This window comes from Dryas octopetala, chromosome 6 (genome assembly GCF_963921425.1).
Source record: "Dryas octopetala chromosome 6, drDryOcto1.1, whole genome shotgun sequence".
In the NCBI taxonomy this organism is placed as follows: Eukaryota; Viridiplantae; Streptophyta; class Magnoliopsida; order Rosales; family Rosaceae; genus Dryas; species Dryas octopetala.
In genome coordinates, this window is record NC_141371.1 from 16,794,679 (window position 1) to 16,810,889 (window position 16,211).

Below are 16,211 nucleotides of genomic sequence, written 5' to 3' on the forward strand. Positions count from 1 at the left end.
TAGTGATGGGGATGCCGAGAGAGAGAGTGATAGAGAGAGAGAGAGAGAAGCACGGGGGGGAGTTTGTGGAGAGAAAGGAAAAGAAGAAAGGGGTGGAGTGTGTGGAGAGAAAGGAAAAGAAGAAAAAAAAAAAAAAAAAAGGAAAGAAAGGGGAAATGGGGAATGGGGGACTGGAGCAGTTTTACTTTTACAAGTTAAAACAACTTTTTTTTTTTTGATACAATATTAATTCACAAATTTTTTTGTTTTATATATTAAGGGGAGGGAAGGAATTTGTCTAGGGCCTTGTCCAATATTTAGATACCCATTAAACACTCATTTGAAGGCTCACTCATTTTCCCCGGCCAAAAAAAGAGAAGGCTCACTCATTTTTCGTTAAAAAAAAAAAAACAATTGTACATGACAATTACACAATTGTGACTATATGCCAATTACAACTTACTTTTGATAATACTTGAGTTCTATTTACAACATAGTCTTTAGACTTTAAGCATAAATGTTAAGCTCTAAATTAACCATTATAAATATTTATAAACTTAATTAAAAATATATAATTATTGAATGGTCATATAGTTGCCACAATTACAGATGTGGTCAACCCTTATCTACGGCTGCCATATTCCAACTTTTTGGGAAAAAGATGAGAAATAGAAACTTAGAAAAAGAAGTGAGAAATTCAAAACCATGCATCCTTCTTTATATTAATTAGTGTGACTTATTACGCAGATGGGTTGGGCATGTTTATTGTTGGAGGGTTGGAGTTTTTTTTTTAGGGGGATTGAATCCTCTGTTTATATTTATTGTTTTTTTTTTCTATAATGGTTCCCAATAAACTTCCTCCTGACTATTAATATAGCAATGTGAGTGATATTGTCCTTTTTTTTTTTTGGTAAAAGATATTGCCCTTCTTTAATTATAAGTATAAAATAAAAACAAATAATTTGGAAAACAAATGAAAAGGAAAGAAAAAAAAAAAAAAAAAGGTTTAGGGTTGATTGAGGTTTGGGGACTTTGGGCAATTAGAAAAAAAAAAAAAAAAAAAGTTTCGGGTTTCGTTTGGCCATTTTGGTGTTTCGTTTAGTTGTTTTTAAACCCTAATATATTTATATATAAAAAATAATTAAAAATATTCTGAAGGGCCTAAACACTAATATCCTATATCATATCCTAAACAATATAAAGTATAGATTATAGAGTATATAGGGTTTAGTCTATAAATTATAGAGTATAAAGAGTATTAAGGTATATAGAGTAGAGTTTAGTATTAGGATTTAGTCTATAGATTATAGAGTATAAATAATATACTAATTTTATTTAACAGTATTTGTCCAGCGCACATTATATTTACCTTATATCATATGAAACCTACTATATAATTTGGTTTCTTCAATGTTTTTTTATAAATGTAGTAGATAATATGTTAAATAAACATATGGTCAAGTTTCATTCAAAATTTCCGTATTTTGATAGCAATTTCCGTTGTTTTTGTCTAATTTTATCGAAATCGAAATTTCCGCAAAAATTTCCGTCGAAATTTCCATAAAAAATTTCCGTCGAAATTTCCATCAAAAATTTCCTCGAAACCGAAATTTTACTCCTTGATTAAGCCTAAAATAATTATACAACCTGCCCTTTCATCATTTCCAAGTACCATATGTATTATTCGAGCTCCAAGTACAACCAGAGATCGAATTCGAACATCAGTTTTCGGGTCTAGGAATTAAATTTTGACATATGGGATTCGAATCTCGAGTCTTAAAGTCCTAAGGGTCAGTTTTATATTATTGTGAGGTAAAGTAGTTGTGAGATAAAGTAACCCTCCATCTGCTTATCTTGAATCCAAAAAACAGTTTAAGCTCAATTACAAAGTATACCTACCAACTATATGGGATATTTCAAATTGGTCCATAAACTATTAAATATTCTAAATACATACACAAATTATCAAAAACCTACAAATTAGCACTTATGCTAAAATTTACATCCATAAAAATGTTAAGTGCCACATGGACAATGTTGATGTGGCTATTGTTGATGATATGTGGTATACTATTAGGGGTATTTTGGGGAATACACAAAATAACACATGGGCCCACCACGTTCTCTCTTTCTCTAATATTGTAAGGCTAAGACGTGATGTTCCACCCCCCAACCCAATCTCAGAATCTTCTAGTACTCTCAAAATTGGGACTATTTGCGATTTACTCTCATTACCCAAATATCCCACTTTCCCCAGAATATCTCAATCTACCTAGAAGCAATATCAACTTGGTGGGTCGAAATCCATACCTTGCGAAGGTCGACTGGCTGATTGTTTGTCCATGGTATTTCTGGTGATTGAAAGGTATAGTGGTTGGGTCAATTTAAAAAGAAAATATGGTGGTTAATTGAAATGATTTTGTAAAGGGTGTGAGTTTATGAGGACTTTGTAAGGGGTGATGGACTGTTGGTTTTGTAAGGGGTAATGACGTAATGGGATAAGGTTTTGGGCTTTGCGACAATATATATGGTCAAAATGGGTGTCCCCTGGTTGGTGTATCAAGTTTGTATTCAAGCTTTTAATAATGATAATAAGATGCTTTTAACTTGTTGGCTAAATTGCTAATGAGTTAGGCTATGCTGACCACCCTTAACTGGTGAGGTGACTATCCTAACACATGTTTTTAAACTTTTTTTCTATTTTACCCTTTATTGCAAAAATATGATAAAATCACCCAGATCCATTCGGTGGTCATCTACCGAAACATCCACCAATATTCGGTAGATAAGTGTCGAATAAATACAAATATTTCGACAGATAATTGTCGAATGCCTTTTTCATTTCCATTCTGTAGTTATCCACCGAATAATTCACCAATGTTCAGCAGATAACTGTCGAATAACCATAAATATTTCGGTAGATAACTGTCGAATGACCCGACGAACAAAATTAAATTTTTTTGTTATAAGGGTAAAGTTGAAATTTTGAAATAAAGTAGTTAACTCAGCAATTTATAGTGGTCGGAATAGCACTGACCATTGCTAATATAGTGGACAATAAAAGTAAACCAATCCATTATATTAGTTTCGGTCACTAAAATATTCTTATTCTTTGGTCATGCAATGTAAGACAAATAGACCAAAAAAATGGAAGGATGAAAATGAATGGGAGCAAAATCTGAAGAAATGAAAAAAAAAAAAAAAAAAAGATGGAGAGAAGTTACGAAGTAATAAAGGAGATGGAAGTATTAACTAAAGGAATGCTGAGATTAATAGAGAAAAATGGATGGGAGGTGTTGATTCTGAAATCGGGTTAATCCCGGTCAACAAAAAAAAAAAACAGCATAAATAATAACACAGATGATTTTATGGGGTTCACCCAGTTTGAGTTACATCCATGTAGAATACTTTCATTATATTTCATCGAATGAAAATATTAAGGACCTGGATCCTCTGCCTTGCTTCCCTGCAAGGCTGGTACCAGGTTCAATCTGAGCCTTTGAAAGACATAGTGTCAAGGGCTCATATTTGAGCATGGTACCTGCCTTGCAGAGAAGCAAGGCAGGGGATCCAGTTCCAAATATTAAATTGTAGAGAGAGCGTTTGACTTGTGTAAAGGCCTAAAAAGTAAAAAAGTGAATCATCCTTCCTTGGGGTCAACGAGCCTATATATAGGTAAAGAACCATACAAATGGGTGGTTGTTATCTCTTCATATTGAGCACTTCGGGAGTATGAGCATTATGAGTGGATGAGTACGCCGAGTTAATGAGCACTCTGAAGTAGGGATGGCGGGCGGGTTTGCCAATATCATACCCGTTCCATTGGGTAATCGGTCCCCATCAAGGGTATTTGGGCCTCTATTATTATTTTTTAAAATAATTTTTTTATTAATAACATACCAAATTAACATAAATATATAATATAATAGACGAAATATATTAAATTTATTATATTATATTACAATAACACTAAATCATAAAGATAACTTTATTAAATTTAAAAATATGCAACAAAAATTAAGATAATAAATTAAAATATAATTATATAATATAATATTTTTATTAAACGAGAATACGGGGCGGGGCGGGGACGAGGATGGTATTACCATACCCGCTTAATCGGGGCGGGTCCCCACGGAGATTTTCAGGAGCGGGGAATTTTGTCATCCCTACTCTGAAGGATGAGCCTCATGCAGGATGAACACTTTGAGATGATGAGCCTCATGTAAGATGATTTTTTCAAATAAAGTGGTCGGGTAATCATTTGATGAGAACTCCAAAAGATGAGGCTTCAAATATGATTTGGCCATCCTTATATATGTTGTCCCTCGTATGAACCCAACTGTTGGTTTATAAATTAATAAGCATTTTTGTGCGTAAAAATCGAACCACACCACACTACCCGAATTTGATTATTTTATTTGGTCCATTTAATTGGTTAGGAAAAAATTTACAAAAATGACATGAATTTTAAGTCATGTGTCAATTAAGAATATGAATTTTGTTTTGTGTCATTATGCACTTTTTAACTTTCATTTTGTGTCAAACTGGTCAACTTTACTTTTTATGTTAAAAATTCTCATTTTTAATGGTAAAATAGATAATTGACATTTTTATTATAATTAATCTAATATAGACCCTTATTAAAATAAAATAAAAAAATTCCCTTCTCTCTCTCTCAAAAATAAAAAAGGGTAGTATAGTAATTTGAAAGTAGGGTTTTAGGGTTCATCTAAGTTCACTTGTGAGTTATAAGAACGCTTCCCAATGGCTATCTTCATTTCTCCTTGAGCATATAGCAGTGCGGCTCTCAGATCTCTGTACCCTCATCACCACCACTGCTTTCAAGGTCATCAACTTTCTCTCCATGCACCCAATGTTCAAAATATCGGCCGTGAGGATATTATCGGGACTCCAAAATAAGGAAATATCAATATTGGCCGCCGTCCACAAATACAAACACATAATTTTTAAATGAAACTTTAGGAAATGCTAAATAAATCCTCAATGCATGTATTAAACATACAAGTGCCATAAATTATGGTCCATTGTATATGATATGTAGGGGATATAATACACTTCAATCTCAAGTTTGAAAAATAAAATTGAACTATAATAGATAATTAATGCATATACAATATGAAAGATTGAACACATTAGTGTCAACCTCCAATATAAAAAAAGGCATGTCCAATAAGAAATATTAGTAAACAATAAAGCTATTAAAAAAATAAATAAATAACAAGCCTATAATCAAATAAAAAACACAACTATTAAAAAAGAGAAAATTATATAAATACAAATATTATTAGATTAAAAACAATCAAACCATTTCCATATACATTTTTTTATTTGTTATTATTAGAATGTCGTTCCCTATTAAATGAGAATGTAGAACTGAGAAATTTAATTAGTAAAAAACTGCACACAAAAAAAAAAAAAACTAATAAAACCCCCAAATTTAATGTGTTTAGGTTTAATTTTTTTTTTTTCAACCCACTATTTGTAATAGAAGTTTTAGCCCAACCCACTATTTGTAGTAGAAGTTTGTGCCCAACCTATTAATCAGAAACCTATAAGGCCCAATACGCAATAATCAATTCATGGGAGCTATTATTTGCACACTTTTTTTTTCTTTTTGCACACCCCTATTAAAAATAAAAAATAAACAAAAAAAAGACCATACAGCCCCTCCCCTCTTTCCCTCTCTTTTTTCTCTCGTTCAGACCCTTTCACCTGTTTTTTTTCCTTCTTCTTCTTCTTCTTCCCCCTACCCGAGCCACCACTAACCACCTTATTCCTTCTCTCTTTCTCTGCATGCACCACCAAAACAACCACCACCACAGCACCACCACCACCTTCTTCTTCCCCCTACCTAAGCCAAAACAGCCACTACCCCCTCCAAGCCTCACCACAACTAGCCCGGCAGCCCCTCCTCCCCCTCTCCTCTCTCTATTTCTCTGTCTCCTTCCCTCTTTGTTGCACCACCGTCTCTTCTCTTCTCTTTCTTTCTCTCTCCCCCTTCTCTCTTTCCTCTTCCCTCATTTTCTCTGTCGCTGCAGTTGGTTCGGTAGACAGCCACCGAACGAAACTAACGGCTTCGGCAGATGACTGCTGAACGAACCCACCAATTTCGACGGATGGCTGCCGAACGAACTTGCCGGTTTCGGTAGATGACTGCCGAACAGCTTGCGAAGCTCATCCTCTTGGCTGGCACTATGGCATGGTCGTGCAAGCTGGGCAGAGCTATTGGGCACAAGCTCATTTGCATTGGCGGCGTGATTAGGTGTTGGGCTTCTTGGCTGCGTAAGCTTGGCATAGTGGTGCGCGCGGGAGGGTGGTGCTGCAGGGAGGAGAGAGAGAATGAGAGGAGAGTGGTGCAAGGAGGGGTGGTGCTGCGCGCGGTGGTGGTGCGGGGAGTGGTGCTGCACGATGGTGGTGGTGCGAGAGGAGGGTGGTGCTGCACGGGTGTGTGTTGATAGAGAAAGAGAGAGAGAGAGGGAAAGAGAGAAAGTGGGAAAAAGACAGATGGGGTGTGTGGGTGTGTAATGAAATGAGGGTATTTTGGTAATAAATTGTGTGTGTTGAGAGGTTTTGAATTTGAAATAAGTGTGTGGGGTGTGTAGGAGAAAAAAAGAGAAAAAGGGTGTGCAAAAAGAAAAAAAAAAGAGTGGAAATAACAGCACTCTTAATAAAAAGGACCAGGATCATCTGCCAGTTTTTTCCCTGCCAGAGTATACCAGGCTTTTGATCTTAGCCCTTCAATAGTCTTTTATGGCTGAGATCTTGCCACATCCATAAACTTTTTTTTTCCTCACAAAAATGTCAACAACTTACTAAAATAGAAAAACAAAAAAACCAAAAGCCCAGCCTACCCAGCCCAACGACGCCCCTCCCTCCGACAACCCCCCTTGCCTCCTTCTCCTCCCCTTTCTTTCTCTCTTCCCTTCTCTCTCTATACTCTCCCTCTCTTCACTGCAGATCGGAGTGCCTCCACAATATTGATTTGTTTCTCCAATTCCAGAGAGCCCTTGCATCTTCTTGGAAGCAATAAACTTGGAAATCCAAGTACCAAACATGGATCAGATTAATGAGGATCCTAATGGCAGACCAAACAAGAATAGCCCAACAGATTTCAATCACAATAGTTACTGTAGCATAAAAATAGAAGCACCGTCAGTCAATTTTCTTTTAAATCTTGACGGAAACATCCCTGCAATGGCTGCCGCTGCACCGCCGCTGGGCCATCATAATCATGGGACTCCAATCTGGAGGGAAGAGAGAGAGAGAGAGAGAACGAAATGAGGTTGAGGAGGGTGGTCGGAGGGAGTGGAGGGAGGTGGGCTGGGTTTATAGTTTTTTTGTTTTTCTATTTTAGTAAGTCTTTAACATTATTTGTGAAAAAAATAAAATAAAAAAATTGTACATGGCAAGATCTCAGCCATAGAAGACTATTGAAGGGCTGAGATCAAAAGCCTGGTATAGTCTGGCAGGGGAAAAATTGGCAGAGGATCCTGGTCCTAATAAAAAAACCTAAGAGAAGTCTAAACCCAATATTTGTAGTCTTCTCTGACTCTCACTGTCGTTGTCTTCTATTTTGCCCAAACACCAGATGTGAGAGAGAGAGAGATAGAGAGATAGAGAGATAGAGAGAGAGAGAGAGAGGAATCAAACCGACCTGTTTAAAGCAAAAGGGAGAGAGGAAAGAGGAGAAGAGAGAGAGAGAGAGAAAGGAATCAAACCGACCTGTTTAAAGCAAAAGAGAGAGAGGAAAGAGGAGAAGACTCACAGTCACAAGCTCACAGCTGCTGAAGGTTTCTGCTCAAAGTACGGGTGCCGAACTCTTATTTATTAGTGCAATTTATAGTGAGTTTTAGTTTGGGGTTGAATTAGGTTTCTGAATGAGTAGATGGGTATGGAAAATTTGGCTTAATTTCTCATTCTTCCCTCTCTTTTTTTTCAATTTTTTCCTCTGAATTTCGGTATAATATCGGGGATTTCCGATATTTATCGAAAGTATAAAGTTATAAACCCCCGAATTCCCAAACCACAACGATCCTAATCCCAATTCTTCCAATTTCCCTACCCAAGCTTCAACCTTGAAACCCTAATTTCACACAGACCCTAGAAAAACCAAAAACACAATGAATCCTGAATCTCATAATTTCCAAATCTTTCTCCAATCGCCAGACTTCCAAATTCCAACCCAAACCCTAACCGTATCGCCAACTCAAACCCTCCATGACCTCAAGCTCTCTCTTTTCTCCCAAACCCACCGACCCTCTACTTCACCCTCAACGGTAAACCCTTAAACGACTCCACCCCACTTATCAGATTAATTATTCTTTTTTGTTGTGTAATTTATAAATTTTGTTTATTAATCGTGTTCAACTATCAATTTCCTTTGGAATGACTGCCTCTCTCTCTCTCTCTCTCTCTCTCTCTCTCTCTCTCTCTCTCACACACACACACACACACACACACAAAAGGCTTTGCGGTTGAGATTAGCCTCTGAGGGCTTTGTTTCTCTCTTTCAGGTGATAGGGTTTTACAAAATTCTGTTCCAAGCAGTACAGAAAATGCATAAGAATAAGCAAAGCGGTAGAGGGGGTCCCTCTACAAGACAAATTGCTAGAAAGGACCAAAAGATGGATAGCAAAAACCAAGAAATGGACACCAACATCCCAGAAATGGACATAAGGCAGATTGCGAAACACATTGAGCTTTTGGGTATGTATAATTCTCTCTTGTTTTTCACATTCATCCAATTTCTTTTGTTGTTCGAATGGAAGATTTTGCAATGAAGAAAAAGAGTTTAGGACCTATAACCTAGTCTTAATTTTGTAGATGCTTACTCTAATCTCAAGTACAGTGAAAAGTAGTCAATATTTTGAACTATTCTAAACCCGTATTTGTTACATCTTCATGCTTTAAAATTAACCAGCATATTATGAGAAAAGTGGGATGATAGTTGTAATGGATAGCTTAAGGATGAATGAGAACTAGAATGGTCCTATATGACTTAGACATGTTCCTATAAAAAATATCGTAGTTTGTACCTTTTATATCAACTTTTGGGATGCAGTCTTTAAAGGCTCGACATATATTGATTATGTGTTGGTTTTAGAATGTCTTTTCGGCTTGGGTGGCTTGAATTACTAAAGAAAATGTGGTTTCAGAAGTGCATTGCTTGAGTTTTAGATCCTCAATAGCATCTTGAAATCAAGTTCATACTTCAGAAACTTCTTGAAGGCTAGAACCTGTATAGTGGGATTATAGATAGGTGTTAGAAGTGGTTGGGATATGATAGTAGTTCATGCTTATTTGAGAGGGTCATGGAATTAGGTAATTAGAACTAACATGTAACGGAGTGAAGTATATGTACGTACATACGCTAGTTCACACATAAGTATGTTATTATGTATATATGGAGTTAGCTACACACTTAATCGAGTATTGTTGCATGGCCTATAGCCAGGAATGCATTTCTGTTTTTTAAGTCTATCCTGGCATTTCATGGACTAAAAAGGTTTATAGCCCAATCAAACTTTTAATCCAACACTAACAACTAGACTGGAGATGATCTATTTGGAGTGTGAGAGTGCAGCAAAAAGATGCTTGATAAGAAGTTTATCACTCAAGAGGTTGCAAAGATTTCAACCATGATGTATTTGAACAATGGTTTTGACTAGTTTGGAGGGATCATTGAATTTGAACTTTAATCTGCTAAATCTACCCAAGCTCCTTTGACTAGTTAGGGTTCACTAAATCAAACGAATGCATATTTTTTATTCACCAGCATTTTCATCAAACATAGGAACATTACAAAGTTAAAAATCTATAAAGCAATACAGGAAAGTACAATTAGAAAGATATCAATGTTTGTGGTTTGTGCATGAAACCTATATGTGAATGTAATTACATAGAACAACTTTCGTATGTTTGCATGAATGCACGTGTGCCTTTTCAGTTATGTTAATGCTAGTTTTAGTATGCCTTGTCACTTCCAAAGTTTGCATTTCAGGTTCTTGTCATATGACATGGAAGGAGAGGAAGGAGTTGGAGAATAGGAAGGTGATTTCTCTAGGTGGAAAGGTATGGACCTATGCCCTTGTTTTATGCAAAAGTAATGCATTGAACTATGAACTACTTTTATCTAATTTCTCTTTGGTTGTGGGAATGGGAAAAGGATTCACTTTTGGGAAGATAATTGGGTGGGGGAATTTATTTTGAATCCATATCCAGTTTGTCTGTCAACTCTTACTTTCATTGGGTCGGAATTTCAATTTTCGTAAAAATTGGAATGATCTTGAAGTTGGGGGGGACCTTCTTTGATCAAAATTGTCATGACATCGATTGAGATACAATTGAATCCTCTAGCAACTTTTTATGTAAATCCTATTTTATCTTGTTGATTAATGACTCATCCCTCCCAAATCCAAATTTCAACCCATATATGATGATTTGGAAAGCTATAGTACCTCGCAAGGTACAAATACTTTCTTAGATAATTGCTCATGGAAAAGTGTTAATTCCTGTAATGCTATACAAAGGAAGAAGCCTAATGTAAGCTTATCACCTCAGTAAGGTTAACTTATCACCCAATTGGTGCCTTACGTGTAAAGATGCGGTTGAAAATATTGAGCATCTTTTTTCTTCATTGTTTGAATTGCTTTAAGGCTTAGGTATAGGTTATTTCAAGAAGCAAGGTTGAGTTGGATGATCCGACATTCTTGTGCATTGCTATTTATTGAGAAATTTTATGCTTTTGGTGGAGCGAAAAAGCTAAGGTTTTGTGGAGTTTTAGTGTATTGGAAATTTTTGGGTTTTGTTAGAGAGGAATTGTTGAATTTTTTTAGGCAAAAAGGTGGAGGATGCAAAAATTTTGTGTTCAATAGGGTCAAGTTTTGGGTGATGCTATGGGTTTTGAATTCTAATGAATTTAGTGATATTCCATTTTTTTTATATTAATGTGGATTGGAGGGCTGCTGTAAGCTTAAGTCAGCATTTTAGTTTTTGAGGTTGTTGTGTTGTCTTTTGTAATGATGGTTTTATTCTGTCAATTTGGATGTATTGTTTTTTCAGTAGACAGCTGGTTCACTGTAGTGTAATGTTGTTTAGTTTATTTCTATGAAGTTTTCATTGCTTTTTAACAAATTTGGAATTTGCTTAATTATGTAAATAGTGCAAGTAGTCAAGCACACGGCTTCCAACTAAACAGTAATAGGAAATTGGTCTCCTTCAGCTGTGCACTGAGCATTGAGTACACTACTTTATTCAACTATGGCTGTGCATTTATTCAATTAAAAGCTTCCCAAGAATATTCATTTGTGCTTGCCGTTGAAACAGCCTGCAAAGAAGCAAAGACTACCTCTAAGTATAGCAAGAGTGGTCATGAAGAAACAAAAAGAAAGGGAGCAAAAACAGCTACAAGAGGTAATTGTTTTCATCCATTGCCCATTCTCTTGTTAATTTGTGAATCTTACAAGCTTGGTCAACTTGAACTGACTCAATACGTACAGAATCTGGCTATTGGACGTTTTGGTGGGAACTTTGGCGGTGGTTCTAAAAGATCTGTGGAAAGGCGGAGGCCTGAGGATAGGGTTCTGAAAGCAAGTGAAGGTAACTTTAGAAATGGTGTACTTGATGTGAAGCATTTGTTACATCCAACAACATCGAGAGGCAGTGATGCTGGTGCCCATGTGTTCGGAGGGAAAAAAAAGGGAAGTGGAAAGAAGAACAAAGGTAATAAGAAGGGTGGTATGAAACGCCGCTGAATACATAAAGATGGTCGAACACGAGCAAAAAGGTTTTGTTTCCGTTAGTGTGCCTATTGGCATTGGAACTCAAACAATTCTAGCATTATCTTTGTGTTGGCTGCAAGCCTCAACTAGTTGTGCTGCCTTAGTAATTAGCATATAGGAAGAGTTCTTATGTGTTGTTTTTTTTCTTCATTACACTTGGTTCAAAATGTTAGTGATACTTGTCTCCAAATTTTGTTGCTTACCTTCATAGACATTTAATCACCAAATTTATCCATCTGGACCATCTTTTATAAATGGATCTTTAATGGGGTTTAAATGTAGGAAAAGAAATATGTTTATGCTGTTATTAAGATTGTACAATTACTGAGCAAGACTTTCCAAGAAGCAATGTCATCCATTGCCACAGCTTATCCAGTTGTTGGACACTTGGATGTTGGACAATGACATGGGTAAGAATCTCACAAATTTTGAGCAACACTTTTGCATAAGCCAAAGTATTCAACTAGTCAAGGTGGACTTTGAGCGATCAACCATGCGAAATTTATTTTGGCCAAATTCAAGATTATTGGGTGTGAAAGATAAGGCAGATCGTAGACATGCCTTCAGCCACTGACTTGGGGGGAGGTCTGAAGTTTAATGTCTTTATCTTTTCTTGTGGCGTGCTGAAGTTTTTTTTCTGGCTCAGGCTAAATCTACCACTCTCAATTGCTGAGTTCACTCTATTTCAAAAATTCTAATTTTACCCTTCGGTAGATAACCACCAAATGGTCATTCTACAAGTATCTACCAAACTTTGGTGAATTATTCGGTAGTATCTGTCGAAGATTAGTGGAGGTTTCAGTAGATAACTACTGAATGATCATTCTACAGGTATCTGTTGAACTTTGGTGGATTATTCGGTAGTTATTTGTCGAACATTGGTAGAGGTTTCGGTAGATAACTATCGAATGAGTGTTGGTGATTTCATCTTTATTTTACAAGAAAGGGTAAAATAGAAAAAAATTTGACAGAATATGTTAGGGTGGTGAACTCAAAAGCTGAGGGTGGTGGATTTAGCCCGAGTCTTTTTTCTTTCTACAAATATATGGGGAAGGAAAATGAAATTATACCTCAATCCTATGTGGCAATATTAATTAGTACCTATCACTATGTTTTTTTACTTGTGTACATCATTATTTATTTATAATATCAAATAAAATTTATTTTTATTGAAGGACCATCTTATCCCTCTAAAATCCAAATTACCCTATCATCTTATCCAATTTTTTCTTTTAATTTCTTCTCCCCAACCCTTCCAATCGATCTCATATTCCTTATTCATCTTTCATCTCCTCTTGATCAGAAATAAATTAGTTCAGGGAATTATAGGAACCCCTCCTCAATGGCATTGCAAGACCTTATTGGACTTGAATCAGCGAGCTCCTATCAACCATTAATGGATAATTCAACTAATTAAGGTTGGGCCTAATTTTTCAAATCCGATCTCATTGGTGATCAGTTTGAGCAGCTCTAGAGAAGTTTGCCTGGATAAATCTGCCTCCACAATGCTCTTCCAAAACCTCCATTTGCATTAAAGTTTACAGTCCAAGTCGATTGCATCTGCTAGTTCTTAGTTTATCAGTCCAAGTTTATCAACCAGATAGAAACGGAAGTAACATTAGCCAAATTCTCCCTCAGAAAGTCTCAATTATTTAACAGAAAATAGGAAGCAGTCAATCCGATCAGATGTGATTATTTTGTCACTCCAATTTCCCAACAAGACAAGCATTAAACATAAGACATTTTCACACTTTTTTCAATCCAAAGAATTGAAATAAATTAATTGTTGTTTTTTTTTTGCCATCACTTAAAATAAATTAATTGTTAAATATAACAAAAACTAGTAAATGGTGTGCTTGACTACTGTATACTCTTTCTACAGAATTTTTGTATTCTGGTCCACTGTTGTTGCACCACGTCATATGGTGTAATGACCAGGGGGCCATTGCCAATATGAAAAATGTTAGAGAGACCATCTCTTTTTACCATCTAGCTAGTGTACCATCTCTCTAATAGAGGTGGGCCCCACTTGTATTGGTGGGTCCCACCTCTATTAGTGAGATGATACACTAAATGGTACAAAGAGATGGTACCCTGGAATTGGCGAAAAATGAACAGTGATCATGTCCTTCAATCTCTTTATGTGCTCAAAGACCTTGGGCAGCTTCTTGCCCAACAAGGCCTCCACAAGAGGCTCCTTGTTAAACAGATTGCCAAGAAAATCAACTACGCACGGCTCCTTCAAGGGCTTGTTGGAAAGAGCGCAGTTCAACCACTTGGACTCCTCTACTCATTCGGGTCCACCTTATCGGGTTTTCTCTCAGCATACATTTTGAGATAACAATCGCGGGACTCAACCACAGTCGCACCACCATCTCCGCGAGCTCTAATTCATAAAATTAAGGTAGAAATGGGGGAAATTTGGGAATTGAAAAGTGGGGTGGAGTCGTTTAAGTGTATACCATTGCTGGTGAAGTAGAGGGTTGTTTGGGTTTGGGAGAAAAAAGAGAGCTTGAGGTCATGGAGGGTTTGAGTTGGCGATACAGTTAGGGTTTGGGTTGGAATTTGGAAGTTTGGCGATTGGAGGAAGATTTGGAAATTGTGAGATTCAGGATTCATTGCAGTTTTTGTTTTCTAGTGTGTGTGAAATTAGGGTTTCAAGGTTGAAACATGGGTAGGGAAATTGAAAGAATTGGGATTAAGATCGTTGTGGTTTGGGAATTCGGGGGTTTATAAATGTTTACACCATAATCTGGTATTGGGCCGGAGCCATGGCCAAGTCCAGATTCACCAAAGCTCAATGGCCAGGCCTAGTTCATGTTCTGATAAAAGCCCTGTTGATAAACCCAATCCTTAAATAACTACCGCGTGTGGTTCGTCTGAAGGTGCTATGTGGACGAAGATCATTATGTACACTTTCTAGCAAAGCATTCAGCTTCTTTCTCGGCGAGAAAAAAGTAATGTTCGGAATTACCAAGTGTTCCCTCATCCGGCCGGAAAAACTTCACCAATTCCTCGCCGAGCAACAGAACAAAAAAACATCTTTTTGTCAGAAGTCAAAACCATGAACGAATACCATAAGATGGATTAAACATGAAATATTGACACATCCCAAGAAGCATAAATGACGGCCCCAGACAATTGGAAGTGACTGAATGGGCAGTATTCAGTTAGAAACAAGTTTCAAAAGAATATATGTTAGATTGACAATATTTGAACAAGTTTCAAGGAAAGCTTCTACCGCCGGATATACAGAGTTGGTAATAGCAAGTTCCAATGACAGGCTGCACAAATGAAGTGTTCACACTTAAAGAATTCGAGTATAAAAGGAGATGAATCCAACAGAGAAAGAGATCCACAATCAACACAAAAACACAAATCTTGAAAACAAGACTCAACCCTTCAGCTCCCCAAGTTCCTCAACCTTCTCTCAAATTTCTCAAGATCTTCATCTTCTCAACTTTTCAGTCAATTGCTCGAAGTCTTTAAGTATTTGATTATTTCGAGTTCTTATGCATGTTTTAGCACTTCTTGTTTGTAGCTCTGCTGGGGTTTATCCTTGGTATTGATTTTTCCTTAAGTTTCGACAATTAAGGTTCATGTATTTATCATGAGGTTCATTGTTAGAACTATCATTATATTTCATTTCCAAGACAATCAGATTGTGCATATGTTTTTCATCAAAGTTCATTATTTTATTACGTAGCCAATCACCGAGCAAACCATTCACCGTACTTATGAGTTTGAAGCCACAATCACATAAACCAATGATGTTTAAAAAGTCCTTAAGGATCAAGGCAGTTTGAACCTTTGGCAAGTCCATGTTCCATACTTGCCATACAATCACTTGATTTTAGAAGAAGGAACCTGCGCAAATCACACAACCAATCAAACGAATTCAAACCATTTCTGTTACGGCTATCTCGACCGAGAACAATAGCGTGCCCTCACAACTACTAGGACTACAGTACTACTTGCCAGGATTCCCAACAGTATTTCGCCGTGAGTTTTGGGGGTAACAATAACTTTATAAGTTTACCTTGTGAGAGATTGGAGAATCGTTGCGTCGGTGTCAGTGATGCTAATCTCTTTTTTATTAATTTTTTAATTAAAATTACAACATCTCTAATATTTCAAAAATAACTAAAAAAACCTTCTAAAACTTTTGTTTTATTCTGTTTTAGGCCATACTGAAATAATTCAATTTCAAACTTAAAAATCTTTAAATTTCTTTTTTCACATTTAAGGATAATACATTAAAACTTGGGATGCCACGATCCATATTGGTTTGATTTTTGCCCAAAATCGCAAATCAATTCAATCAAATAGGTTTGAATTTTTCTAAACTAAAACAACTTAAACCAAATATGTTAATTTTATTTAATATTAATTTTATTATCTAACATATGTATAAATATATATTATATA

At 36.3% G+C, this 16,211-nt stretch overlaps 1 protein-coding gene across 2 annotated transcripts; it reads left to right on the top strand.

Moving 5' to 3' along the window:
* Window positions 1–7,605: 7,605 nt before the first annotated feature.
* On the top strand, window positions 7,606–12,090 carry LOC147282873 (axoneme-associated protein MST101(2) protein). Of its 2 annotated transcripts, none has more exons than XM_086249292.1 (5): window positions 7,606–7,806; window positions 8,517–8,709; window positions 10,004–10,074; window positions 11,329–11,415; window positions 11,502–12,090. In XM_086249292.1, exons 2-5 carry the CDS (start codon window positions 8,559–8,561, stop codon window positions 11,754–11,756), a joined length of 564 nt encoding a protein of 187 aa, XP_086105418.1. In that variant the 5' UTR covers window positions 7,606–7,806; window positions 8,517–8,558; the 3' UTR covers window positions 11,757–12,090. The 2 variants fall into 2 exon arrangements, with proteins under 2 accessions (XP_086105418.1, XP_086105417.1); XM_086249291.1 differs by lacking the exon at window positions 7,606–7,806 and adding an exon at window positions 7,830–8,279.
* The last annotated feature ends 4,121 nt before the right edge of the window (window positions 12,091–16,211 follow it).

What these genes read in the sequence shown, in the direction of transcription:
- LOC147282873 (XM_086249291.1), top strand. Translation starts at nt 8,124, where the DNA reads ATGAATCCTGAATCTCATAATTTCCAAATCTTTCTCCAATCGCCAGAC. An exon ending in CCTCTACTTCACCCTCAACG is followed by an intron (nt 8,280 to 8,516) that starts GTAAACCCTTAA and finishes TCTCTCTTTCAG; the next exon opens with GTGATAGGGTTTTACAAAAT. An exon ending in TGATTTCTCTAGGTGGAAAG is followed by an intron (nt 10,075 to 11,328) that starts GTATGGACCTAT and finishes CCGTTGAAACAG; the next exon opens with CCTGCAAAGAAGCAAAGACT.